This window comes from Galeopterus variegatus, unplaced genomic scaffold (assembly GCF_000696425.1).
Source record: "Galeopterus variegatus unplaced genomic scaffold, G_variegatus-3.0.2 Scaffold339, whole genome shotgun sequence".
In the NCBI taxonomy this organism is placed as follows: domain Eukaryota; kingdom Metazoa; phylum Chordata; class Mammalia; order Dermoptera; family Cynocephalidae; genus Galeopterus; species Galeopterus variegatus.
The window spans coordinates 555,772-583,464 of NW_007726450.1; the positions used below are offsets into that span (position 1 = coordinate 555,772).

At 41.9% G+C, this 27,693-nt stretch overlaps 2 protein-coding genes across 2 annotated transcripts in view; both read right to left on the reverse strand.

Moving 5' to 3' along the window:
* Positions 1 to 14,192, reverse strand: part of RSU1 (Ras suppressor protein 1) — a 194,108-nt gene extending 179,916 nt beyond the window's left edge. Inside the window, exons 1-2 of the mRNA XM_008567727.1 lie at positions 14,060 to 14,192; positions 13,708 to 13,819 (exon numbers count right to left, since the gene is read on the reverse strand). Of these exons, the coding sequence (XP_008565949.1) occupies positions 13,708 to 13,816 (109 nt within the window). The 5' untranslated portion in view covers positions 13,817 to 13,819; positions 14,060 to 14,192. The remainder of the gene's footprint in view (positions 1 to 13,707; positions 13,820 to 14,059) is intronic.
* A 10,588-nt stretch (positions 14,193 to 24,780) lies between these two features.
* The window catches only part of CUBN (cubilin (intrinsic factor-cobalamin receptor)), a 121,979-nt gene continuing 119,066 nt past the window's right edge, over positions 24,781 to 27,693 (reverse strand). The window contains exons 35-36 of the mRNA XM_008567728.1: positions 26,239 to 26,474; positions 24,781 to 24,868 (exon numbers count right to left, since the gene is read on the reverse strand). Coding sequence (XP_008565950.1) covers positions 24,824 to 24,868; positions 26,239 to 26,474 — 281 coding nt within the window. The 3' untranslated portion in view covers positions 24,781 to 24,823. The remainder of the gene's footprint in view (positions 24,869 to 26,238; positions 26,475 to 27,693) is intronic.

Below are 27,693 nucleotides of genomic sequence, written 5' to 3' on the forward strand. Positions count from 1 at the left end.
TCCTTCAAGAGGTGAATGGATACATGCAAACTGTGGTGAATCCACAAAATGGAATATTATTCACTGATAAAAATATATGTGCTATCAATCCACAAAAAGACATGGGAGAACATTAAATGCACATTGCTAAGTGAAAGAAAGCCAGTCTGTAAAGGCTATACTCTATAATTCCGACTATACAACATTCTGGGCATGGTAAAACTATAGAGACAACTACAAAGTTTCAGTGGTTGTCTGAGATTTGAGGGCAGACAATGAGGGACAAGGAGATGAATAGGTAAAATACAGGGGACTTTTAGGGGAGTGAAGCTGTTCTATATGATACTATGATGGTGGATACACGACATTACTCACTTTCAAAACCCACAGAAACATGTACTACACAAAGCGAGAAGCCTAACATTAACTATGCACTTTAGTTAACAATGTATCAGTATTGGTTCAGCAATTGTAGCAAATGTGCCACATCAACAGAGATATTAATAATATGGGAAACTATGGGGGGAAGGGGTGTATGAGAACTCTCTGTTCTTCCTTCTCGATTTCTCTGTGAACAGAAAACTGCTCTTTAAAAAGTTTAGTTAAAGGGCTGACCCCATGGCTCACTTGGGAGAGTGCAGCGCTGGGAGCACAGTGGCGCTCCCACCATGGGTTCGGATCCTATATAGGGATGGCCAGTGCACTCACTGGCTGAACGCGGTGCGGACAACACCAAGCCAAGGGTTGCGATCCCCTTACAGGTCACAAAAGAGAAAAAAAAAAAGTTTAGTTAAAAAACTCCTCGCCCCTCTGCCGTGCTCTTCTTCCCTCTTTCCTCTGTCTTCTCCACCCTTCATCCCCTGTCCCCCACTCTTCCTCAGCAAACCCCTCCTCCCAGTAGTCACTCATGGAGCTCCCAGCTCCTGGGCTCTCCTGCTCCCTCCAAGCACAGAGTTCAGAGGCACCTAGCAGAGGGGAGTCCCAGACTCCCAGCATTAACAAAGGGAGCCAGCTACTGAGTGGGCTGCCACCACCTAGCAGGGGAAAGAGCTGCAGACTCCACAGCTGAGAGCACAGTGAGCCAGGATAGAGCCAATTGTGCAGAGCTCTGCAGTGAGCAGCCCGGAGAGAAGCAGTGGATGTTATGGAGCCCAGCTGAAATGAACTGGCACCCTTGATCCTGCCCCAAGACCTGGTACCAGGTTTTCAACCCAGCGTTGAGGACTTCCGGTCAAGATGGTGGAATAGACAGTCCCCAGTATCACTCTCTCCCACAAATCAACCAATTTACAACTGTTAAAAAGCAACAGCAGCAAAGTTGGGGCTGCTAGAGCTCAGGGGAAGAGGAGGAGAGACCTACGAAGTGCATGAAGGCAGGAGAAGCCCTGTGAGAGAAAGAAAAACCTGCTCTGACTGTTTCGAGACCCAGACACTTCCAGGCTGGAGCTGCTGAGCGCTTGGAGCAGGAGCTGGCAAAAGCCACAATGGTGCCCTTTGGATGAAGTTTCTTGGATGCAGCAGGGGAAAAGAGGGCCTTGGTGGTCCCCAGGCCAGCAAGACCACTAATATGGTTCCAGTGGACCCACATAGGAGCAAGGAGCCACAACAACTCAAAAAAAGGAGCCACTCAGAAGCTGGTGAGTCATCACAAGGGACCAGCGCAAGGCCTGTCCCATGGGAAGTGTTTGCAGCACGGGCAGTGGGGGAGACAGGCCCACCAGGAAAACACTGGGACACAGCAAGGACAGCAGATCTGCACCCTAATCAGCATAGGACCACTCAGAGGAGACTGGTCAGGAATACAGAATTGCATGGGATGCAGTTTGATGAGAACACTTGGGCCTATACCAGAGTTTCTACACAACCCAGGTGCACTGGATCTCTCCAGAGCCCGAAGTACCTGTAAAGTCAACCATTAAAACCTGGGCTGCACAAAAAGCCTTTCCTAGGGAATCAGCAGCAAAGCAGCAATTTAGCTCAACCATAGAGCTCAAGTGCTGGTCCCCTCAGGAAGTTCCCCCATTTTAGAAGTAAGCAAAGGACAACAAATTAGTTCCAGCACAGAGTTTAAGTGGTGGGAACAGCAAATAATCCAACACAGAGATGAAACAAAAAAAGTACCCGCAACCAGGGACAAAGTTTCATATTAACTGGTAAAGGTCTCATTTCATCAAAGAACACCTATAACACCTAGAAGGACTGGAAGTCCCCTGGGCTACCACGCCAGAAAGGGGGATGGCTGGGGGCCTCAGCAATGCCTCCTGACACCTGCAACCAATCCTGAGGGTGGCGGATAAGGACCTCTGCCATGCCCCACCAACCGAGGGAGCCAGCGCAACCCCGCAACAACCACCAAACCACCACAGGAAGCATCCCAGGCTCTCCCAGCCAGGGCAGTGGGGGGCCCTCAGGCTTCGGCCACACCCCCAACCCATGCAGCTGCCCAGCGGTGACCACCAAGCTGCTGCAGAAAGCACCCCAGGCCTCCCAAACTTGGGTGGTGGGGGGCCTCGGGCCTCAGCCACACCCCCCTGACACTGGCAGCCTGCCCAGTGGAAACCACCAAGCTGCCACAGTAAGTGCCTCAGGCCTCCCAAGCTGGGGTGGTGGGGGGCCTCGAGCCTTGGCCATGCTCCCCGTCACACGCAGCCAGCCCAGCAATGACTACCAAGCTGCAGCAAGAAGGTCCCCAGGTTTGCGAGCTGGGATGGTGGGGGGTGAGGGCTTTTGCTACATCCCCTTGACATCTGCACCCAGCCCAGCAATGTCCAAGCCACCACTGGAAGACCCCAATCTCCCCTGTGGGAATCAGGGGGGTGCCACAGGCCTCAATCCCACCCCTGCTCCTTCCTCCTTCTTCCATCCTATTTCCTTCCCCTTTCCCTTCTCCCCCTTCCTCCCAACTGCTCTGCAACACCATCCTAGAATGTAAAAAATAATATTAATAAAATTACATTAAAAAAAAGTTTAGTTAAAAAGAAAAAAAGAGGGAGAATGGGAATAGCATACGCATAAAAAATAGTTTTCAGCAATACTGGTGATACTAAAATTAGTATTGTTAACTGTGTGTAATGTACCAAATAAGTGATTGTGGGATATTCTAATCCTATTACCACCTATATCCATAAGAATCAGGATTCCTGATGTGGAAGAGGGAAGGTCGAGAAGAGTTGCAGAGGAAGAGGTTAAGTAAAAGTCTCACAGTCTTAAATTTCAATTGGAGCTACCAGGATGAACTCGTGAGAGTGGTTATCTTTGAGGGAACAGTGACTAGGAGAAGCAGACTCTCAGGCTGCTGATAATATTTTGTTTATTTGTTTGACAATGTGCCAAGCTGTACTCTCATATATGCACTTATCTCGAAGAATACTTCAATAAAGTTTTTTTTAAGTGTTTTTTTTTTTAAAGGTACGTGCAAGTGTTATGTGAAGAACATAACATCCTGTTTCCCTGCCCAGTCGGTGCAAGCATGGGTAGGCCAGCATCCCTGAATGCACTCCTTAATTGACACAGACATGTTAGCCCATCCAGGGCAGGTACCATGGCTACTGGAACATGACCAAGTTGCCAGGAGGCACTCAGAATGCCTGCTGAATTAGAAGCTTATCTTTGTCTCCTCCACAGGGTACACATGTGTGCCTATCAGAAGCGTTTACTAGGGCAAGACAGCCTAAGCTAAGAATGTGGCTTCTGGCCGGCCCAGTGGCACACTGCTACAGTGCACCACTTGGGAGCGCGGCGGCGCTCCCGCTGAGGGTTCGGATCCCACATACAGACCGGTTCCCGCTCACTGGCTGAGCGAGGTGCGGGCGCAACACCGAGGGTTGCGATCCCGTTGCCGGTCCCGGTCTGGTACGGGCGCGACACTGAGGGTTGCGATCCGTTGCCAGACACGAAAAAAGACAAAAAGGAAAAAAAAAAAAAAAGAATGTGGCTTCTGAGGTCTGACTGCTTGGATTCAAATCCTGGCTTTTCCACTGCTTAGCTGTGTGACTTGGCAGCAAGGACTTGGCTCTCTAAATATGCTTCCTCAGTTACTAACTAGATGATGATGATGATGATGATGATGATGATAGCAATAACAATTAAACTGTGAGATTAAAAAGAAATAATCCATACAGAGAGCTTAGCACAATGCCTGGTGCATGGCAAATATGTGTGTGTTTTAATGTACTCTATGCATATATGGCATGATATTTCAATCACCTATTATTTTTATCTTCCTAACAAACGGTGCACAACTTGTAGAATACAAATATATAATAAATTAAGCAGGTATCTTTGACATGGTCTGAAAATAAACATTTACCCTGTAAAGAAACCAAGTTACATTAAGAACATTTGCAAAATCCCCATTCATGCACTGACATTGCCATCCACGCTATCATTCTCTGATCTGCACTGTGTCCACAAAAGCTGAGAGGCCACTGACCCCTTACAATTCACTACCTGGTCTGATGAAGCATGCCTTTCATTTGGCTTAGTTTATCCTTAAAATTAAAAACTACTCTGAGTCTAAAGGAATAATTAATAGACATGCAGAAAAATATGTGAAATGAAAAGAATCTTAATGAGGTACATATAATTTACAACTAAAGTTGTTTTTTTTTTTTTTTTGTCTTTTTGTCTCTTTTTTCGTGTCTGGCGACGGACCGCAACCCTCAGTGTCGCGCCTGTACCGGATCGGGACCGGCAACGGGATCGCAACCCTCGGTGCTGCGCCTGCCCCTCGCTCAGCCAGTGAGCGGGAACCGGTCTGTATGTGGGATCCGAACCCTCGATGGGAGCGCCGCCGCGCTCCCAAGCGGCGCACTGTAGCAGTGTGCCACCAGGCCGGCCCCTAAAGTTGTTATTTAATGTAATTCAGGTTTATTCTATGTGACATATGAGCCACTATTTCCCCAACACAATCTTTTCCAGCACCATACTTCACAGAGCGTTTTAAGCTAGTGTTCTAGGGCTGGCCCGTGGCTCACTCGGGAGAGTGCGGTGCTGATAACACCAAGGCCACAGGTTCGGATCCCATATAGGGATGGCCGGTTCGCTCACTGGCTGAGCGTGGTGCTGACAACACCAAGTCAAGGGTTAAGATCCCCTTACTGGTCATCTTTTTAAAAAAAAAAAAAGCTAGTGTTCTAAGTTTGAAGACAGAAGAAAATGAGTTAATACACAGTATAAAAAGATCTCCACCTGATCATTAAATTCAGTTAAAATTAATGATTTTTCAGGAAACCATAAAGAAAAGGAGAGGGTTCAGATAACATTGATCAGATGGACATAAAGTTGCTTCTTGTGTTTTCTTCAACAGTTAAAAAGCTCTGCAACAATCCTGTAAACCCAAGTTGCTTAGTTGTTAGGGCCAATCCATGAAGCATTTTATTTAAAGAATTCTAAATCTGAAAGCCATGGGATATGGCCCCAGGTGGCAGAAATCACCACTCCTTAGCATCCCAGCCTGGCCCTTGGTTGGCCCTTTGAGGACAGAAAACACCACAGCACAGCATTACAGAGCAAAGGTATGAGACACACTTAAGCGTGAACTCCGATTCCACCACTACCTGTGTGATGCTGGGGACTTTATAGAACCTAGATAGCTTTCTGCTTTCTCATCTATGAAATGCTGACGATTATTATGTGCACCAAAAGGGTAATGTTGTAAGTGTGAGGAGCACCTACCACAGCAGAGGTCCTCAGGTATATCAATGAGAGTGTCTAATGTAGGTGTGATGGGCTGAACTGTGTCCCTCCAAAATCCAGATGTCGAAGCCCTAACCTCCAGCACCTCAGTATGTGACTGTATTTGGAGAAAGGGCCTTTAAAGAGGGGATTAAGTTAAAATTCGGTCATTGGGTGGGTCCTGATCCATTATGACTGCTGTCCTTATAAAGAGAGGAAATTTGGACACACAGAGACACCAAGGGTATGCTTGCCCAGGATGTGAAGCCATGGCTAGAAGTCGGCCACATGAAAGTCAAGAGGAGAGGGGAGAAACCAAACCCGCTGACACCTGGGATCTTGGACTTGCAGACTCCAGAACTATGAGGAAATAAATGTCTGTTGTTTAAGCCACCCAATCTGTGGTATTTTGTTATGGCAGCCCTAAGAAATTAATAAAGTAGATAATGCTATTCTATCATTTGCCTTTTTGGCTTTACCAACACCTCAAATCTGAAATACTGTTTTATATTATTAAGCACCAAAGACTGATGAAATCTGCCCACAGTGGACATGGCAAATTCCATCCCACCCCCATCTTTCATTTGGAAACACACTGGCTAATCAACTCCTCTCCACACAGAATCCCTGTGCAGGGAAACTGTGAACCACACCAACATTCGAGATGCTTTGGATGAGACTGACTATAACACAGGTGGAAGTTTCTTTCGCTGTGAGCTGCACAGATGGAGCACCATAAAAGAGTCTCTTTCCTGGAAGAAAGTTGCATGATAAGTTAAAGAGAAGTAATCTGCAGAGGCAGCAACAGACCATGGGGAGAGGAGACGGTGTCGCTGGTCTCCTCAGGCACCTTTCAGCAAAAGCAGAGGCTCAACACTGACCCCTACAGGTGTGACCTGAATCTAGATGGCCTGTTCTTCAGCCACATTTTTACACTACCTTTGGCTTTAAAAAACAAATACTACCATTCACAGCAACATGGATGGACTTAGAAAAAATTACATTAAGTCAAATAACTCAGGCACAGAAAGAGAAATACCACATGTTCTCTCTTATTTGTGGGAGCTAAAAATAAACAAATACACAAAGGTGGGGGGTTGCGGGGAAGAAGACACAACAATCACAATTCCTTGAACTTGTTAAGACAAGCAAACAGATATGATGTTGATGGAGGGGAAGAGAGAAGAGGGAAGAGGGAGGGAGGATTCGGTAAAGGGACACAAAAATCAACTACATTGTATATTGATAAAATAAAATAAAATAAATAAATAAAAATAAAAATAAAAAAAACAACAAATAAACCAAACTGCGCAAACTCGCTATTCAAAAAAGCAAGAGGCTTTTATGCGGTGTAAAGAAATCATCTCTAGTTTCTGCCTTGTAACAGTGGATCTCATATATCTAGATCAGGTTTTCCTTCAACCGGGTTCATGTAGATTTATGAAAAGAGTTTACAGGGTATGGTTTTCAATTAGTATCCATGCCAATTCTGGTGCTGATTATCAAATTAAGGGCTCATTATAATGGCAAAGCAGTTATGGTTTCTTATAGTGAAAATCTAACCAGCTCAGATCCAATAAACACCTTACCATCTCCCTAATACAGCAAGTATTAATTTATCACTGGACAACTTAAAGATTCAATATAGAGAAAAGTCTCAAAGACACTTGGCTTAGATAGTGCCCATTACGAAAAGAAAATACATTCAGTGAGTAGCTAGTGCATGACATACGGTATTTTAACTATTAGTCAAAAAATTGCCAAGTTTTTAGTGCATGTCTGTCATTCTCAACAGAGCCTCAGCGACATGCACATCACAACTAAAATCTGTGAAATGCCCTGCTGTTCCTGCAGCCACCTCCTGTGCTGTGCATGGCTCTAAACTGGCCAATGGGAAGCATTATTTTTCCTCCTGATCCTGGAACAGGGGGCACAGCCACCCAACTTCACCCAGGAATTCTGAATCAGGTAAGGAATGAGGCTGGCGGTGCCCTGGAGTTATGAGACAGCAAGACAAGTGGGCAACAACCACTGGAGAAGAGACATTCTTTTGCGTTTTTTACACAGGGATAACAACGTTTTTAAGATACTAATGCTAGTGAATATTGCTATGGATTGAATTGAATTGTATCCCCCAGAGGTCTTATATCAGAAGCTTAATCCCCACTGTAACTGTTGAGTGTGGGAAATCCTATTATGGTAATTGAAAGGTGAGGGGAGCTTGAGGAGGTGATTAGATTGTAGGACCAGGCTGTAGTGAACGGATTAATCATGGTGGTCATGGGCATGGTTCTGAGGGCTTTAAAAGAAGAGCATATGAAAAGTTAGTCCCTCTCTGATCTGCTATTTTCTTCCATGTGAGACCTCTGGGCCACTGTCGCCACCCCCAATGCCTTCACCAGCTATATTCCCTGGACTTTGGACTTTTCAGCCTCTGAAACTATAAGCAATAAATTTCATTTTCTTATAAAAATCACCCAGTTCAGGTATTTCTGTTATAAGCCACAGAAACAGACTAATACAAAAATTAAGACTACTACGTGCCAGGTGGTATACTAGGCACTTTATGGATATTAACCCACAACAATCCTATGAGGTAGGTACTCATTATTTCCATTTGACAGATGTGGAATCTGAGGCACATGGAGGTTAAGTGACTTGCCTAAGGTTACAAAGCTAGAAACAAACAAAAAAGCTGCTAACAAAAAAGACGCTGCTGCTGACTGGAGCTGAAACATCAAATAACTAAAAAATAGTAAAATGTCATTAGTTCAGTTATACCAAAGGGGTTACAACTTTTCTTTGTTTTTATTTCCCGTCTCAATGAAAGTTTTCCAGTTTTATCCTGTTCTAATAACAAAAACGGAACATTTAAGAGTTCTATCATGTTCCTGATGATTGTAAACTATTTTCTCTCTGGAAAGTTCTGGAAAAGGCTGTAGAAGGGGGACAGGGTATCAACTCCTTCTCCCATAATATGCTTTCTGCTTTCTACCATAGCTAACCTAAATTTCTTAACTAAAAGCAATAACAGTCTTCCTTCAAGAAACTTTCCCCCAGCACTATGCTAAGTACAGCGGGCACAGAAGAGATACTTAAGCCACGTTGGTTGGGGCAATGGGTTAAAATTTAGTATACTGGGGACTCTCCCAGAAGAGGTGACATAATAATAGAGTCAGGAGGACAGATAAGTCATTTATTCTTTCAACAAGCAATGACTGACAAGGGGGTAAAGAGGTTAGGTAGAAAGAGAAAAAGGAAAAGGAATTCCCAGGTCAAGATACTGCATTCTTAAAAACAAAGGTGGGCATATACGCACAACTGAGAGGACTTAAAAAATAAAAGATTTTTTAAAAGATTATAGCTAAAATCATATTTTCTTCCAAGCTCTTTTATCTGTCCCCCAAAGGCAGCCTAAACTGATAAAATATATTCCCAAATGGTATGACCACTTCCAGGTTTAACAGAGCTTTTGAAATAGCACTTCCAAATAACCCATGATTATGTTTGTTGATTATTTTGCATGGTCTTTTAGAAAGACCACTCCCTCGGTAGCGGGTTATTTTTCTTTCTAAAGATTTAACTGACAGATATTTTAGTCTAATCTGAAAAAAGAAAAAAATGAAAAAAACTGATATAGGCTTGACTACCCAGAAAGCAATAAACTTGAAGAGATTAAAAAGTCACAAAACACTTAAAGTAAAAGAAATGAAAGAAAGTCCCCCTGTCTACTGCTGGGATTCTCTGCCACTATGGAAGCTGATTACAGGACCCTTCAAAAGCAACTTTATCATTAAGGTGAAGACAGTTGCAGTTTGGGAGACAGTTTGTACAGTGAAATCTCCTTCATAAAAAGAATAAGTTGGCACCATTGCTCTTGAAAGCTTTAAGGAGAATGCATGTGTGTAGATTACATAGCAGGTAGAAAAAAAAATAATGGAAAAGAAAATTGGGACAAATTTCAAAGAAGCAACTCCCCAATTCTATTAGAATCCTAGGCAAAAGTACCAAACACTCCAGATTCTAGTAAGTCACATAAAAAACACCAACAGGACACAGATGCTTTACCCCGTCTAATTAATCAAGCAAAATTCTTGGTTTAGGCAATTGACTATGTTGGAACTGCTTATGCTTTAGGTTTCCAGGCTTCTTTCTAACTGGATATTCACATTAAGAGTAATGTGTATTAATGCATTTAGACTAAACCAGTCCTACGAAGTGGCTATTAACGTTATTTGACTATGAGGAACCTGAGGCTCAGGAAGGTTAAGAAGCTTCTCTAAGGATACACAGTAGTAAGCAGGATGTGAACCCAGTCTACCCAACTCCAAGGCCACGCTCATAAGTGCTATACCCACCCACCTCTCAGCGGAGGATCTGAGCATATCTAGCATCTGGCTGGCAGAAAACTGGAGAACCTGCCTGATGTCTGTCTCCAGCCTGGGTTTTTCCCCATCAGAAAGCTCTTGGTACCTAAACTCCTCAAAACATGTCTAAAAGGTAATTTACTCTCTCTGAGGAAGTAAAGTACTGTGTTTATAAGACACAACCCTCCCAAGCAGAAAGACGGGCATTTCTTATGCTGAGAGGTGTAAAACTCCATTCCTAATTCTTGCTTATCTCTTGAGAAATTAAAGAAAGTAAGGGTAATGAAGGGAAAGCCTGAGATGCAAGAAATAACCATTCTCTGTACATGAAAGTTCTCTGTGTTTAGTCTGGATACTAATACATAAAACTTCATTCCTATAAATTAAATTTTTATAAGTAAAAGAATAATAGGAATTCTTATATTACAGTTAACGTAACCCTTTCAAATGTTTTACTGAATGTATATACTAAGCATTGTGTGCACTACCGATAAATGAGCCTCTGTTGAGGAATGGGCTTGTGAAGAATGTTCTGGAACTCTGCAGGCCCCAAAGAGCCCAGAGGTCAGGGGATTAGCAGAAAGCGGCCATTCCTTGGGTCAACACTACAGAAGCCAGGGGAGGTGGAATCTCCAAATTCACTTACACTGAAATTCCCAGAGAAGTACTGTTGCTCTTCCTTAGCTACTCCTCTGGGAAAATTTAAGAGGAATATTGCTTCTTACCACCCAGTGTTACACCGGAAACATTATATTCAGGAAGCAAGTGGCTATCTTTTATTCTTTAATAAAAGCCAAGTCTTCAAAGAGATAATGGAGCTAAACTGAAATAGCTAAGCCACTCTCCCCACTTATAAATATTACATAAAGTCTCCTCTTCAAAAGCTGAGGATTACAGAGCTGTTTGGCTGAAAGCAACCTCTCTCTTCAACCCCATGAGAGAAAGGGTCTGAAGGGCAGAAAACCACGTGGCCAAGAGGACAGCTGTGCTGGGCCTCCTGCTTTAGGCTCACCCTCCTCTTCCTCGACAGCAACCAGAGGGGAAGGGGCAGCACTGAGCATGTCCAGATCCTCAGCTGCCAATTCAGTACCAGAGACATCTGCTCTGTTGCTGACCTCAAGAATCCGTCCCTACTGTGAGAGACCAACTACTACAAAACCTAAGTGAACAGTGGTATCTTCATGATTCCATCTACACTTTTCATCCCTTTTCCTTTTGCCAGACATATCTATGATATTCTGAAATACAGTATATCTTTGGTCTTTATCCCATTCCTGCCCATTTTATGGCACACAACTAAAATGCTTAGAATCTCCAAAGTGGTATCTTTTTGTATACTAACAAGTTGACTGGTGGCTGGCAGCCCCTAGGTAGCTTCTGAATTGAGGCACTGGTCACCAGAAAGACCAAAACAGGATCAGAGGGTTAGGACTTTCAGCCCCAGCCCCTAACCTTCAGGAAGGGGAGAGGGACTGAAGGTTAAGTTGATTGCCAGTGGCCAATGATTTTATCAATTATATCTATGTAAGAAAGTCTCCATAAAAACCCAAGAGGACTGGGTTCAGAGAGCTTGCAGATAGGCGAACACTACTACCCACCCTGGAGGTTCTTGGAAGTTGGTGCCTACAGGGAGCTTCATGCCCCTTCCCCCAATATCTCGCCGTGTGCCTCTCTACATCTGCATCTTTTGTAATACCTTTATAATAAATGGATAAACATGAGTATGTGTTTCCCCGAGTTCTGTAAGCCAATCAGAAAACCAATCAAACTCAAGGAAGGGGCTGTGGGAACCCCGACTTATAGCTCGTTGGTCAAAAGTTCCAAGTGCTTGGACTTACTACTAGGATTTGAAGTGGGGGTAGTCTTGGGGACTGAGCCCCAATCTGTGGGATCTGAGGCTATCTCCAGATAGATAGTGTCAGAATAGATTTGAATTGGAGGACACCCAGCTGATGTTGGCTGGAGAGTTGGTTGCTTGCTTGCTGGTGGGGAGAAATCCCATATGTGGTTACGGAAGTCTGTCTTCTGTGTTGACTGTTGCTGAGTAAGAGTATAGGAAAAACACTTGAGTTTTTTCCATATATTCTTGGAATATCAATTGCATAAACCCCAATCTCTGTCCCAGGCACAAATCATGGATATAGCAAACCTAATTCTGCTCTCTCCCTGCCTATTGAGCAATAAATCATCTTTTAGGGTCTCTGGGACACCTCCCTTTCATCTCCGTTGTCACATCCTGGTCTGGATCTCACACACATGCAGGCCTAACCCATCATTCTCTTTCATTCATCACAAGCTTCTGAGCACCTGCTGTGTTCCAGGCACTATTATAAAGAATGCAAACATGAACACTGCACAACTTTAGTGCAGTGCCCCCCCCAACTCCCCACCCTGCCCACCCCACCAATCTTCCAGTGGGGAAGAGAAACTTAAAGATAAAAAAAATTTACAATCCTTTGTAACAGGAGGAAGGCATGAAGGGAGGCATGGGAAACTTCACAGGAGTGAACATGTGTCAGCAGCTTTGTACAGAGCAGGCTTTGCATCTGAGCTGTCTCTTGACAGATAAGTAAAAAAGATTTCAGGGGAAAAAGAGTGGGGAGGAGGGACAATCTTACTTGCAAAGGCACAAAGATCTGAATGAGTATGCTCTAGTATGGCTGGGATGCTAAATGTATGGAAGAGATAAGGTTGTGGTCAGATTCAGAAAGGCCTTGTCTGTCAAACCGTAGAGCTTGCGTTACTGTTGATAATGGAAAAGTGTTTAAAGAAGAAAGTCTCAACCCAAGTCATATTCAGCCGGGAGAAGAGTTTCATTTTCTTTTTAAAATGTTTTTCAAATATCAAAATTAGTTGCCAATATCTAAAAATTAGGAAATTTCACATAAAAGTCTGAATTCTTGGCTTCTTAAAAAAAATTTTAAAAAAGATCTGGCAACATTGGGCCAATACCTCCCTCCACATGGTGACAACTCTTTGGATCCGGGTAGCAGGTGCAGCAGCTGCCCTGTTCAGATGGAGACACATGGAATTCATGACCACCTTTACCTGGAGGCATTTCAGTTTGCAATCCCTGATTTTAAGGGAGAGGATAACACAATAAAATGGGTATTACAGGAAAATAACACTGAAAGCAGTACAGTGATTAAACCGGAGGCAAGACGGCAAGTTAGGAAAACATCACAACAGCACAAGAAGTAACAAAAGCCTAACTAAGGAAAATACAGACCCAGAAAAAGTAGAGTCAAGAAATACTTAAAATACTACAGACACAAGAATGCTTATTACCCATGTAACTTTTGTGTGACATTTGTTCATGGACAAAGACTATACTAGGAGAAAGAAAGAATGACTCAAAAACGATTCTCAATTAAAAAATAAAGTGGCTGTTAAGTAAACTGTGCGGAACACCCACCCAAATGCCGTAAGTCAGCCCAGACAACTGATGAAGCACGGCAGCAACTGTCTGAGTGATTCTCACCCTGGACTCTCGTGTTCATTTTCCAGCTGAAACACAACAAATTGTGATTGCAAACCTTCCGAGAGAAGCTACCGACCAGTGATGTGTACGAGCAGGGCTGGGATCTAAACCACCATCATCGCTCATCCCAGGACCAACAGTTCCTTGGCAAACTTAGCAACTCTTCCAGCTCATCCCAGGGGAAGGCCCTATCCGAAAACTTACACAAGCCGTTGACATCCAGCATGTTAGAGATGCCCCGGTCGCTCATGTCCACTTCCGGCTGGCTCTTCTCCCGACTCTCCTCCACCAACTTTTTGAGAGACTTGGACATGGTCTGTAGCAAAGGACAACAACGAAGCGCGTGGGCGATGGCAGCAAGGTGCAGGGACAGAAAGGAAAGAACCCTCCTGCTGCCACTCTCCAGTTTTCCCTCAGGCATCAGAGGGCAGGGTCTGGGAGCGGGAAGGAGGACGGGACAGGGCGGGGCAGGGAGGGACGGGGGAGAGGGAAGGATCCAGCACCGTTCCTGCCGCGCAGGGAGAAGCAACCCACGTGCAACGCCACACACACTCACCGCGGAGGGCAGCACCTGTCCGGGTGGGGTGGGACGACAGGCTTCCGCGGGACGAACCCCGGTGGCGAGAGACGCACACGACTGTGCCAAACGAGCCCCCGGACAAAGAACACGCCCTGGCCCAGAGCTCAGCGCAGGCGCACACGGGGCCACTCGCAGCTCCACGCCCCGCCCGCGCCCGACCCTTCCCAAATTAGGAGAACAGTTCACTAGACGTGTCTCACGGGCGAGGCTACGCCCATAAAAAAATGGGAGACCCAGAGGCCGGCCAATCACATCCGCTATTTGGTTTCGAGACTCCGCCCCATGCCGGGGTTAGTCCATGCGCAAGGAATCCCCTTGGTTTTGGGTTTCTGATTGGACCGAATAGGCGCTTGCGTACTAGTATTGGCGCATGCTCAGTTGGTTTGTGGAAGCGCAGAGTGCTGTGGGCGGAAGTGGGGAAGTTGGGTGAGCGACTGCTTGCGCGAGGATGTAGCTGAGGATGGGTTCTGGACAAGCTAGAAGTAAATCTCTGATCTGTCACCTTCTCACACTGCGCGCTGTCAGCCCCACAGCCAGAAAACACTAGGAACAGAGATTTCTCTCTTGAAGTTATTTTGGGCTGCAATTTCTTCTTCATTTGTCAGCATGCTTTTATTCAGTTACTGTTTTCTAGAAATTTGTTTTTACTCCTGTTTGGGATAAGAATAATTAAAGTGTTTTTGCTACTCTCACGCACTCAGCACTCAAAACTTCTGACACCAGATGTGTGTGTGTGTGGGGGGGTCCCCGGGGGGTCCCCACACACCCAGCAATGACCCAGCAGACACTGGCTGGGTGGCCTACAATTCAATTAAATTCCAACACTATCTACTTGGTGTTAGAGTCAGGTCCCACAGGTAGAGCTCAGTCCACAAGACTGCTCCCACTTCAGATGTCAATCACAGGTAGTGAGTAGGTTGTCACCTGTACTTTTGAGAACCAACTGTAAATGTGTCTCCCAAGACTCTCTGCTCTCTCCTCGGGCTTTTCATTTGCTAGCATAGCTCACAGAACTCAGGGAAACACATTTACCAGTTAGTTATATTAATAAAGGATATGATACAGGATGCAGATGAACAGCCAGATGAAACGATACAGGGTGAAGCCTGAAAGAGTACCAAGTGCAGGAGCTTCTGTCCTCATGGAAGGTGGGAGTACCACCGTCCTGGCACGTGGAAGTGTTCAATGTTCACGATGAATCCCAAGGCTCAGGGATTTTTATAGAAGCTTCATCATATAGGCATGATCGGTTATTAACTCAATGTCCAGCGCCTCTTCCCTACCCAGAGGATGGAGGGTGGGGCTAAAAATTCCAAGCTTCTAATAATGGCCCAGTCTTTCTGGTGACCAGTCCCCATCAAGAGTGGCCTCGTTAGAACAAAAGATCCTCCTGTCACCCAGGAAATTCCAAGGGATTAGGGGTTCTGTGTCAGGAGTCAGGATCAAAGACCAAATATTAAAACAAAAGATGCACCTACTACCCCTATTGCTCAGGAAATTACAAGGGTTTTTAAGTGGTCTGAGCCAGGAACCAGGGGCAGAGATTAAACACATATTTCTTATGATATCACAGTATCACAACTCCCCTGTAACCCTCCTGTCATTCTCTTCACTTTTAACAATACAATTCTTGATGCAGTGTGTCTCTAAATTCCAAATTTGTATAATATGGAGGGCTGGCTTGTTAGCTCACTTGGTTAGAGCACGGTGCTGATAACACCAAGGTCCAGGGTTCAATCCCTGTAACTGGCCAGCTGCCAAAAAAAAAAAAAAAAAAAACCCACAAAGAAAACAACAACAACAAAAAAAAAACACCACAAAGAAAAGAAAACAAAAAGCATATTACATGGAAACAGGGCCAGCTTCCTGGGTAGGTGACCTGTGAAGTCACATACAGCTCCATGTTCAGATGGGCCCAATGCTTGGCTTAATTCTCTACTGTCGCCATCTTGAAATGTCTAATAGTTTCTGAGCAAACGGTCCTGCAAAATATGTAGCTGATCCTGCACAGAAAAGTCAATACTTCTCAGAGCTTAAATCTCCTCCACAGCATCACTGTCAAGTGCTCTGTGCATACTGCTGTGGATTGAATGTCCCCCCAAAACTTATTGACACTTGACCCCCATTGTAGCAGTGCTAAGAGGATGGGAAATCCAATTATGGTATTTAAAAGGCGGGGGGGCCTTTAAGATGTGATTAGATCGTGAGGACTGTTCCCTCATGAATGGATTGATCCATTCATGGAGTAATGAGCATGGTTCTGATGACTTTATAAGGAGAGCGAGTGAGAAGGTTAGTTGTCTCTTGCCCAGCTCATTCTCACCACGTGACACCCTGGTCACCGAGGGACCCTGTAGAGAGTTCCCACCCAGAAGAAGGTCCTCATCAGATGCACCTCCTGGGCTGTGGACTTCCCAGCCTCCAAAACTGTAAGAAACAAAGTTTGTTTCTTTACAGATTACCCAGTTTCAGATATTCTGTTATAAGCAGCAGAAAATGGGCTAATACCCTTACATAGAGTCTACGCTTTAGTGCTTCCCATTAGGAGAAATGTACCACCCCTACCCCCTGGGCCCACAGAGTAGGCCAGCCAAAAAGAGAGTATGGAAGATTCCTGGTCCACAAAAGACACACCAGACCTATGGCAACTGATATGTTAATATATACTTATATGTAATTCATTAATTTACAAAATGTCTTTCTAGTACTGGCCAGCTGCCAAAAAAAAAAAAAAAAATGCCTTTTTAGTCCCTAAACTATATTTATAATAAACCACTTACTGATATATAGATATTAAATTACCAAATTAAAATTAAAAATGCCAATTTTTCATCAGATATCCAAAACTTATCGTCTCATTCTTCTTCCAATATCTTGGCCCATTAAATAAACAGTAATGTGATCTCAATAAGTAAAAAATTTCACCATAGCATTACTGTTGATGATATATAGTTTTTACTAAACTAACAAAAATTACATTAAAAAATTTCCTAGCTCATATAACACTGCCAGTTTTTTAATAATTTCCGTAGATCTATCAAAATAGTTTGACTGTCATATTTAATCAGTTCACACCAGTCCTTCAAGCAGGAGGTGAGGCACTGTCTCCTGTGGTTGCTGAGATTAGAATCATGGCTCTATCACCCGGGTTTTATATAACTTTTCCATACCTCATTTTTCCTATCTGTAAAATGGGGGTGAAGGTTCTTCGTACTCTATATCAGTGAGTAATATATAAGAATGATGCCTGGCATACAGCGAATGCTATATAGGTATTAGCTCTCAGTTTTCTTAATAAAATTAATGCTGTTAATGCTCCTCCTGGTGAGCATGTGGGTTTTCAACAAATTCCTTCCATTAAATGGAGGTGAAATTTAATAGGAAATTACGATAAGTAGAACCCACATCCTGGGCATCCCCTAGTCCCGTATTGTCACGGACCCGTCAATATTCTCGGGTGTTCTTCACAAGAATGCCTGAAGTGCCAGCAGAGTCCACTGGGTCCAGAGGCAGCCTGTGGTGTCCTCTCACTAAACTATGCCAGCCAGGTCCCTGGAGGCCAGAAGAGGACAACTCTGGCCAGTGAGTGCTAGACTTAACTTTTAAGGCTTAGAGACATGAGTTCTTTCTGCCAAGGTCCAGTTATTTGGGTGACAAGAAAGGAGGGAGGGGGTGAGATCCCCCAACCCTGGGTTCGCAGGAGGGCATAGGGATGGGTATTTCCCAGGAGGACTGAATCAGAAAGGCCATAGGTAGTGCTGGAACAGGATCCTCAAGCCCCCTTGTATGCCAAGCATTCACCTTTTAGCTGTTGGATTCTAGGGAGGCTGGGGGCAGAAGATGGTATTAAGGTTTGTCTTCTGTCCCCTGCCCCACTCTTCAGAACAGGATGTCTTTTTTTTTTTCTTTTTTCTTTTTTTGTCTTTTTGTCTTTTTTCGTGACCGGCAACGGATCGCAACCCTCAGTGTCGCGCCCGTACTGGACCGGGACCGGCAACGGGATCGCAACCCTTGGCGTTGCCCCCACTCCCCGCTCAGCCAGTGAGCGGCCGGTCTGTATGTGGGATCCGAACCCTTGGCGGGAGCGCCGCCGCGCTTCCCAAGCGGCGCACTGTAGCAGTGCGCCACCGGGCCGGCAAAGTTCCCATTATCACCTGAAGTGGATGGGTTTAGAATGTGACCTTGAGACTTTCTCAGTTCAGTATATGATCAGTTGTAGGCAATAAACATTTCATTTTCTTTGCGTTTGTGCTTCTGTTGGTCCCTTCAGATCCATGCAGAATGCTGCTTTCCATTTGCTCCAGATAGGATCCCCTCCCACCCCTCCCTCAAACTGATTAACTTTACATTACAGCTTTTTGGATTCCACTTATGCCCTGAAAGAAGCATTTTGGTGCATCTCAGTATTCTAACAACCAGACGCCTGTACCGATGGGACCTGGTTGACTGTTAGCCTGTCTAAGGGTCTGATTGCTGACAATGGAGCTTCATGGTGACACAGTTTGCAAGCAGAGAAGTTATCACTTGGCAACTAGAGCTGGAAAGCTGGCTCAACGTAAGTTTCAGCATATAAGAAAATTGAGAATTTTGCCTCAGCACTGGCTCATGAATCCAAGCAAAGTGGATCTGAGAAGTGTGCTTTGTGCAGTAGGGAGACATCAGTTTGATGGAGTTGTGTGGCAGTCTTATTCTCCACTTCATGCTCAGTATGTTTAGTACGTGTCACATACTAGATGCTCAACCAACATTTACAAATGTGTGGATTAAACATAGAGCAGAACCGCAGGATATGAGATGGGTCTTTCTAATGACAGTAGAGCCAGGACTCTATTCTTCTTCCAGGTGAATTACTAGAAAACTTATTAAACCCACTTCCCTTTTGCTGTATGAGGGTCCTTCAAAAAGTCCATGGGAAGATTCATATTATCTTTTAATTCTATATTTTCATGAACTTTTTGAAATATCCTTGTACATGAAAATGTCACTTTCCTACTAAAAGTCACTGCCTATTTCCTAGAAAGTGAGTCTGAAAGACTTTGTAGAGCTTCATTTTGTCTCTTTTTTTCTGCATTAAGTTTTCAATTTTAAAATCACATAAAAATATCTGCTGTGCTTTCTTCAATTTTGTATACACCCATCTTGGATACATTAATATGCCTCCTTGTGACAATGACTCTTGTAGACACTGTCACTCTAATGATGCCATCTAAGATCAAATCATCTTTATTTTTGACAGCTGCGTCACATTAAACTGGCTTTCCGATAAAATTCCTATGTCATTTCATGACATTGTTAAACTTTGTCCACATTCTGTACCCTCACAATTCATTTTTAAATTAAAGAGCAAGATCTTACTTCTATCCCTATCAAATTTCATCTTGTTACAATTGGTCCATTGTTCCAGCTTGTCAAGACTCTTTGGATTTGATGATGTTATTCATCACACTCATTGTTCTTTAATCCATTAAGCTGATATGTCTATCCATAATGCATAGTTAAAGGAAGCAGAAACTTCTGAAATGAGAATATTTTATTTATGTGGCTCTCTACTCTGCAGAAATAATTCTCTTGTATTTGGATATTAGGGCAAGATGAAGTAATATGTTCCACAGCTTCTTTCATTCACTGGTCTCTTGTTCTTAATAAGACTTAACTTTTCATATTTACCATAGAGCAAATCTCCTTTGTAATGGTTTCTTCTTTGCCAGAGGCAGTGAAAAACTTTATAAAAGCATTGGGTCTTCTTATGAAAAAGAGGCTAACTACCTCACTTCCATGTCTGGCAACATATGAGACAATGATGTGCTGTTAAACTTTCTACTTCTTGTTAAATAACAACCTGTATTGTTTAACTATTCATAACTTCATATACTGTATTGTTAAGCTAGGGATAGGCAATGGTGGTGATTATGGAAACTCTGTACTCTTGACAGTAAATACATATATATAGATTTGTCATATTCATGTAAGAAATTTTAACACACCCTATGATTTAGTGTATTCTGAAATGTTACCCCTGTGCTGTTCAGGGACAGTCTGGCATATGCAATTCTTTACTTTGTGGTGCTGTTTATTCTTTATACTTGACAGTGAATATAATTCTTTATAATGAATGATCTATGTTTGTTTAACCCAAGTAGAAATATGCAGAACTATGTATCAGGTATGGAATGTGATCCCCCTTAAAGCATAATTTCTTTGAGAATTTGCTTTTCCAAATATATTAACAGACAGAATTTCTCCTCAATATAAATTATTTAAAATACTAGTTCTAACTTATTTCTAGGGGGTTTATCAATTTTGGAACACTCAGGGATTTTCCCTGAAATGAATTATCTAATTAAAATGACTTCTGGCTTCCACCTGAAGACTTTTCCAAAAGTAGCAGGATTTTGATAAGTGGTGGAAATCCCAATTTTTCTGATCCTGTTAACCAACACTTTACCAATACAGGTCAAAAGATAAAAAAGAACTTCCACCTTTCCTGGAAAGTGGCCTGTAGGAAATACTTCACAAAATATGAAAAATTGGGGGAAACTTGGTGAAGGGTTCATGGTATCTCTCTGTACTGTCTTTTCAACTTCCTGTGAATCTATGTTATTTTGAAGTAAACTTTAAAGTTTTTTAAGTTATGGCAAAAATATTCAGTGAATGCTCATCTATTACAGTAGTAATTTGGAAACAAAGCAAATATATAAAAAGAGGGAGCTGCCGAATAAAATATAGTATACAAACTGATGTACTATATAATTTAAAAGTATAATCGAGAGTACGAGAAATATGTAAAATTCTTTTAATGTAATGAATGGAATATGTAGACTACAACATTTTGTGCAGTCATATTACAATGTGTGAATAATATATATGCATTGGCAAAAAGAAGAGAGAAAAATTTGAGGATGAAAACAATGGCATTATAATGGAGATTATGGTTTGTGTTTTACTCTGAAAAAAATTAATATAAGGAATGCGTTGCTTTAGGGGGTAAAAGCAATCTTAGAAATGCAGAGCATTAAATACCAGCAGTAAGCATACTTAGTCATTTAATCTAGTGACATTTTAAGAACAAGTGGTCTCTGAGGACTTCAGGATCTCTGCAGGCTCTGCTTAGAGCTAATGTTTTTCTCTCCCCCATGATGGTCTTCCTTCTCGGTGTCTGTCTACAGTTTTGGTTACCATGGTGCCCCAGCAAGCACAACTTAGTCCCATCCCTCTGTAGCCATAAAGCATCGCCTAGCTTCTTAATGGTCACTTGGCTGTTTCAGAGTCTTCCCAGTCACAGTTAACCCATTTCCCTTGTGATCTGCCTGCATTTGGCAAAAGTAGAGTTGACAGAGCAGGAGCACACTGACAGTTTTTCAATTGAAAGGGAATCCATAAATGTTTATCAATATGGGGAACACTCAAGAACCCTGTCCTCAAAGAACATCCAATTTAATCAGGGGAAACTAAATGTACATAACTAAATATGATGTTATGGGTAAATGTGTCCCCCAAAGTTTCATTTATTGGAACTTAATCCCCACTACATAGTGTTAAGAAGGCAGTAAATCTTACTATGGTAATTGAAAGCTGTGGCCTTTAAGAGGTGATTAGATTGTGAGGACTGTGCCCTGGTGAATGGATTGATCCATTCACGGAGTAGTGAGCATGGTTCTGACGGCTTTAAAAGGAGAGCAACTGAGAAATGCAGCTGTCTCTCTTGCTTCAGCCATTTCTCCATGTTATACCCTGCATTGCTTTAGAGTCACCACTAGGAAAAGGCTCCCACCAGATGTGTTCCCTGGACTTCCCAGCCTCTAAAACTGTAAGAAATAAATTTTATTTTCTTATAAATTACTCAGTTTCAGGTATTCTGTTATAGGCAACAGAAACAAACTAATACATATGATAAAGAAAAAATGTAACAAATATTTTATTTGATTACAAAATTTGCTATGAAAACACCAAAAAGTGGAGAAATTCCTACTAATCGGATTTGGAAAGCTACATGCAGGTAATAGCTTTGAGCTAAGCTGTGAACAAAGGATAAGGTATTTGAAGGAAAAGGCAAATCATTTTTAGTGTATAGAAGTACATGAGAAAAGGCTCAGCATGAGAAAAGAAAAAGGGAATGTTCTAGGAATATGGAGTAGCTGCTAACAGAGAGTGAAGAATGCTCATAGAGAGTAAATAACTGGGATGGCACAAAGTCCTGGGAGCAAATGGGGAAAAGGCTCAACATAGCCAGGAAAAACAGGAATTTGATGCAAATGGAAGGGAAATTGAGAGAATTCAGAGGTCACAGCAAACCTGTCTATAGTCAAGGCAAGACCACTGGTGAAGCTTGGATTGATTTAGGAACATGACAAAGGGTGAACACAGGTTACATTTGCGTGTGGCCTTGGAGGAGTGTGTATGGGAAATGTGGGTACCTTTGTATAGTAGGGAGGTGAGTCATACAAGTCCTAATAGACACAGACGCTAACATTTACTGATTACTTAATATACACCAAGTATTGTTCTGAATGCTTCACTTGCAGAAACTCATTTAATTATACAACCCTAAGAGACAGGTAAAATAATCCCATTTCACAAATGGACACAGAGAGATTAACTAAGCACTTAATTAGTAGAGCTAAAATTCAAACATAGGGAGCTTGGATTCAAAGTTTATGCTCTGGAAGATTCGTGTGTGTGTGTGTGTGTGTGTGTGTGTGTGTGTGTGTGTGTGTGTGTGTGTAATTATATACTTTGCCAAAATGTGAAAATTCAACTTGAAAATTTATATATACCCCACAGTGAAAGACAGAATTTTAATGAGCTAAGAAGTAATGCAACATAATTGTGTACAATTCAATAATATTTATTACCCCTAATTTGACCCTCACACTGCAAATCATACTTCCATTTTATCATTAACTTCTTAAAATTTACATCACATGTGCCATAATCATTTTCAACTCTTCAAGGAAATTTTAAAATTTTCAGTTCAAAATATTCGAAGTAAAAATGCGCATAGGCAAGACTAAAGAAGCTCTATCCTATACTCAAAAAAACACAAATGTACAAATATCAATTCCACAAATACTTTGGTGAAAACCTTAAAAGTCTGACTTATTCTCAGTAGCACAGGCAGGAGTCATGTATAGGATGGTGACATTCTGTCCAGCGTGATGTCTGATGGCCCTGCAGTAGAGCCTAGGGACAAGTGGACACGTGGCATTACCCATTTAGCTGTCCCAAGTTAGCTGGAATGCGGATGGACGAGCTGCGTGCTCAGCATGAAATTTTATGAAGACCCGATTTGAGGAAGCCACAAAGGGAGCAATATCAGTATCCTAAAAGTGAAGAAAAAAGAAGCAGCAAATTATACTTTTCACAAATTTAAACATTTCTGGGGAAAGGTTAAGCTAGTAAAAAAATAATATATAAAGAAGCTTCACGGAGTTACAGTGAACCTGCAAATAGTTCTAGAAGTAACCATGCCAAGAATTAATGTAGATACTTTATAAAAAAAATTGCTGGGGCAGGGGGGAGTAGAGGGCAAAAGGGGAGTGACACTAATGGGTACAGGGCTTGGGGTAATAAATATATGCTAAAATTAATTGCAGTAATGATGGCTACACAACTCTGAGAATCTACTTAAAACCACTGAGTTGTTCACTTTAGGTGAATTGTAGTATGTAAATTATATCCCAATAAAACTGTTATTTAAAAACCTTGAATTCTGATTCAAGTTCTTGCTAGAAATTCAATTTTTCTGATGGAGACACATACTTGCATTTGTAACTAAAATGATCGCCTGAGTAAAATATACTATTTTTATCCTCAACACTTCTAGTTTCCTCTTGAGATTTATTTTTGCGTCCTTCTGTGGGACATTGTATGTGTGCATGTGGAGGGAAAGGGATAGACGGGTCTAAGTTTTCTCTCATTTCCTCATCACTCATTTAACAAATATTTATCAGGATACTGCCATGTTGCAGGTATTGTTTTTAGCACACTAGGGATATTTAGAAATCTGCTCCCAGATTTCGACTTCTTATTCTATGTTGACAATTAGTATGGACGGCTAACAGAAGTTTTAAACTCTCCTTTGATTCTTCTGGTTTTTCCTGTTCTTTCATTTTCTAGATGTTCAGATTCTGCAGCTGTGAGTGACACAGGACTTTCCTGTCAACAATGACATTTAATTTCACCACAGCATAAAATAGTTCTAAATCATCATATGGTTTGTGACTATATTAGCAAAATAAGGAGCTACTTCCACTACCACTCTGTATGTAAACTGACTTTATGCTTTATATTTATGTTTTATATTTTTTGTTTACAATTACGTTTTGTATTTCCATTTAATCTTTATGAAATATTAAAGAAATCGTGGTATCTTTAAGGAAGAAAACATGACACATGGAACTATATCCACATTTATAAAAGAAAATATGAAACTGGGAAAATACTGTGAACACCAAAAGTCTAAAAAAAAGACGTATCTAGTTCTATACTTCAATTTAATGTGACATTGGCTTAAATGGCAGTCAATTCTGTGCTGTGCCTCAGTTTCCTTTTCTCTGAAAATTCCAGGATACACTTGTGCTTCCACCTCACAGGATTGTCACAGTGGGGAGAAAATGAGGTTGTGCATTTGAAAACACACAGAAAATGCCATACAAATATAAAGTAATGGCATTGTTGAAATGATCTCTTTTCTTACCTTTTGAAATGTTATCAATTAAATATCTACGACTTAGTCAGCTTCTACATCTGATGTGTGGCACCTTTACTGGGGTCTCTTTGGGCCTCCTGTGCATAAGAATGATATAGTGTGTACTGGTCCCGTAATCAAAATCTTTCCCCACGTAATAATTCTGTTGGTAAAAATACAGCCTCCAAAAGTTCATTGGAGTGTTGTCTGTAACAGTGAAAAGCTGAAGAAACCTAACCTTCCAACTAGAAGGGCTTTGCTAAATAAAATAGGTTGCATGATGGAATGGAATACCATCCAATGATTAAATATGATTCATCAGTGTTTTTATTGGTATAATAAGGTGTTAAGGATATATTGGTAAGTGAAAAAAACAAAAACAAAGAAATAAACAGTATAAAATATGTGTGTATATGCAAATATATTCAAAGAAAGGTGTTTGGAAGAACATATAGGAGAATTCTCAGGGTTCTAGAAAAAATTGTCTATTTTCTGATATTTCTGAAAATAACATTTATTAATTTTATAAATACTACACTATATTTTTAAAACTCTGTAGATTTCCAAGTGATGTAATTTTCTATCCAGTTTAATTAGGAATCTCAAGTGAAAAAAGAGCAGAAAGATTAGAAATAAATATCTTCTCACCAGCTGCCACATTTTCCTTACTTGACAACTCTTTAAGTAGCTACTTTCACAAAAAATGAGAGGGTAATAAGGGCAGACACTTGCAATCCTGAGTCAGTATCAGATTCTAAGTTGATGTTTACGGAAGATCTATTACATCAGAGCTTTACAAAAACAATCAACCTACTAGCCACCATTTCTTCAAAGAATTTCCACAATTACCAGCAAGAATTACAAGAAATGGAGCCAGGTGTGCAAATTTTCTATAGTTCTACAAGGGGTCTTCAGAAAGTTCATGGGAAGATTTACATTATCTTTCAATTCCATATTTTTACAAACTTTTTGAAGAATCCTTGTATTTATGCAGAAATAAACACGGGTATTCAACCCTGGATAGTTCACTGAAATCACATAGGGAGCTTTTAAAAAATAATATGCCATATGCTGCTAGTATGAATCTGGCCTTCACACCTTGGGCACGAGGGGTGACAATCAGCTCTGTATCTCATGAATATTCACAACCAATAAAAAAATACGCCCTGGCTTGTCTTTGAGAAATTCTGATTCAGTAAGTTCGGTTGGGAACTGGAAGTCTGTAATGCTAAGTATATCCATGGGTAATTCTGATACAGTGGAGTTTGGAAACTATAAATAGTAATTTAACACAATGCCCACCAGATGGCACTCATGCTCCCAAAATAGAAAGGAAAATCAGAGAATGAATTTGTTAAAAGGCTTGTGCTTTGTGCTTTGCATGTGTCTATCTTTAAAAGCCTATGCTGAGTTATTTTCATTGTTTAAAAATAACAAGTGGGAATCTAAAAACGTTCCTTTTACTCACTTCTCCACAATATGGTCCAGAGAATGGAGAATTAGCATTAGGTCCATCATAGAGGATGAGATAGTTCTGGACACAGTCTCCGGGATCGTCAATGCTGATAAAGTAAAAGCTGACAGTGACAGGCCTCCCAGCAGGAGCAGTGAGGACCCATTCGCAGTGAGTGTTGTTTGGGTAGGTGCCTGGATAGCCAGGGCTGGTGAACGAGCCGCTGTCTCCATAAAGAGTTCCTCCGCAGCCTGCGAGGAAAAAATGGCAGGAAGTTGGATTCAATAAAATGTGAACCCTCCAGTCTGCCTTCGTGCACGTGTAAAGTAATACATTTGCTTAAGGTGCTGAGAGTCTCTGCAAGAGTGGTGAAGGCAGAAACCCCTTTTCTGTTCTTTCTTCCTTGGGCTACACCCCTCCCCCTTGTCACTACCTCCTCCCGGCAACATACATTCCTTTTTTCTTCATATCACGACCTAGGGACAACTTCCTCCAGGACTGTTCTTTGAAAATTGTGGGTTGAGAATGGAATGGAAAAACAAAGAACTTGATAAAGTAACTGCAGGAGACAGTAGAGTTGTTGTCTGCCTGCCTTTGATGGTGTAGAGCTCTCCACATGCACTGAACGGACGAGAATAATGTTGAAGTAAAAGTAAATTTCAGGGCTGAAGCAAAAGAGAGGATGCTATTATGGGTTGTGACAGTCGTTACTTTAGTACAGTAGTGACTTTACTATTCAGGCTAAAAACTGGCAGTTCCAACATTGACGTACTTAAAGTCAAATACTTAGGTATTGGTGGTAATTAGCTTAATTTGTTAATTTGTATATGAAAGCTATCATTATTTAGACTAGATTTCCATGGGAATCCAGATATCCTACCTGACAAGGAGAAACTGCCTGCATCATTTAAAAGCACCTGTGCTGGCATCGGACCACAGGAGGTCTAGTCCCACCTCCAACACAGTCCAGCTGTGCATTTTGGGGAACCCATTCATCTTAGTGTTTTATTTCCTCATATGTAAAATCACGGCAGTGGAGATCATCTTTAAGCCATCTTTAGATGCAAGGATTTTATTACCCACAATTGTCTTGACAGAACGCCCTTTTTATCCCTTAGTATACTTAAAATGAGTCCTTTTTATCATTTTTATTTTGAAGGTTTTTAGATATTTCAGGATGTTTCATAAAGGTATTCCTCCTCTCTTGAGTTAAATATATTGATTCGCATGACTTGAATTTCCTTCAGCTATTTGATAAACAGCCAACCCAAGAAGATACTGACTATCCTAAAAAAGCAACCAACCTCCAGGACTGCCAAAAAATGGTAGGGACTACAAGAAACACAACTGCTCATGTGCACACAAGAATGTGCTAGTAATTTGGCATTTTAGTAAACTTTCTTCTTTAATTTCTCAGGGATCTACCTTGATGATCAAACCAAAAACCCAAAAGTCTGACAAAATTAAATT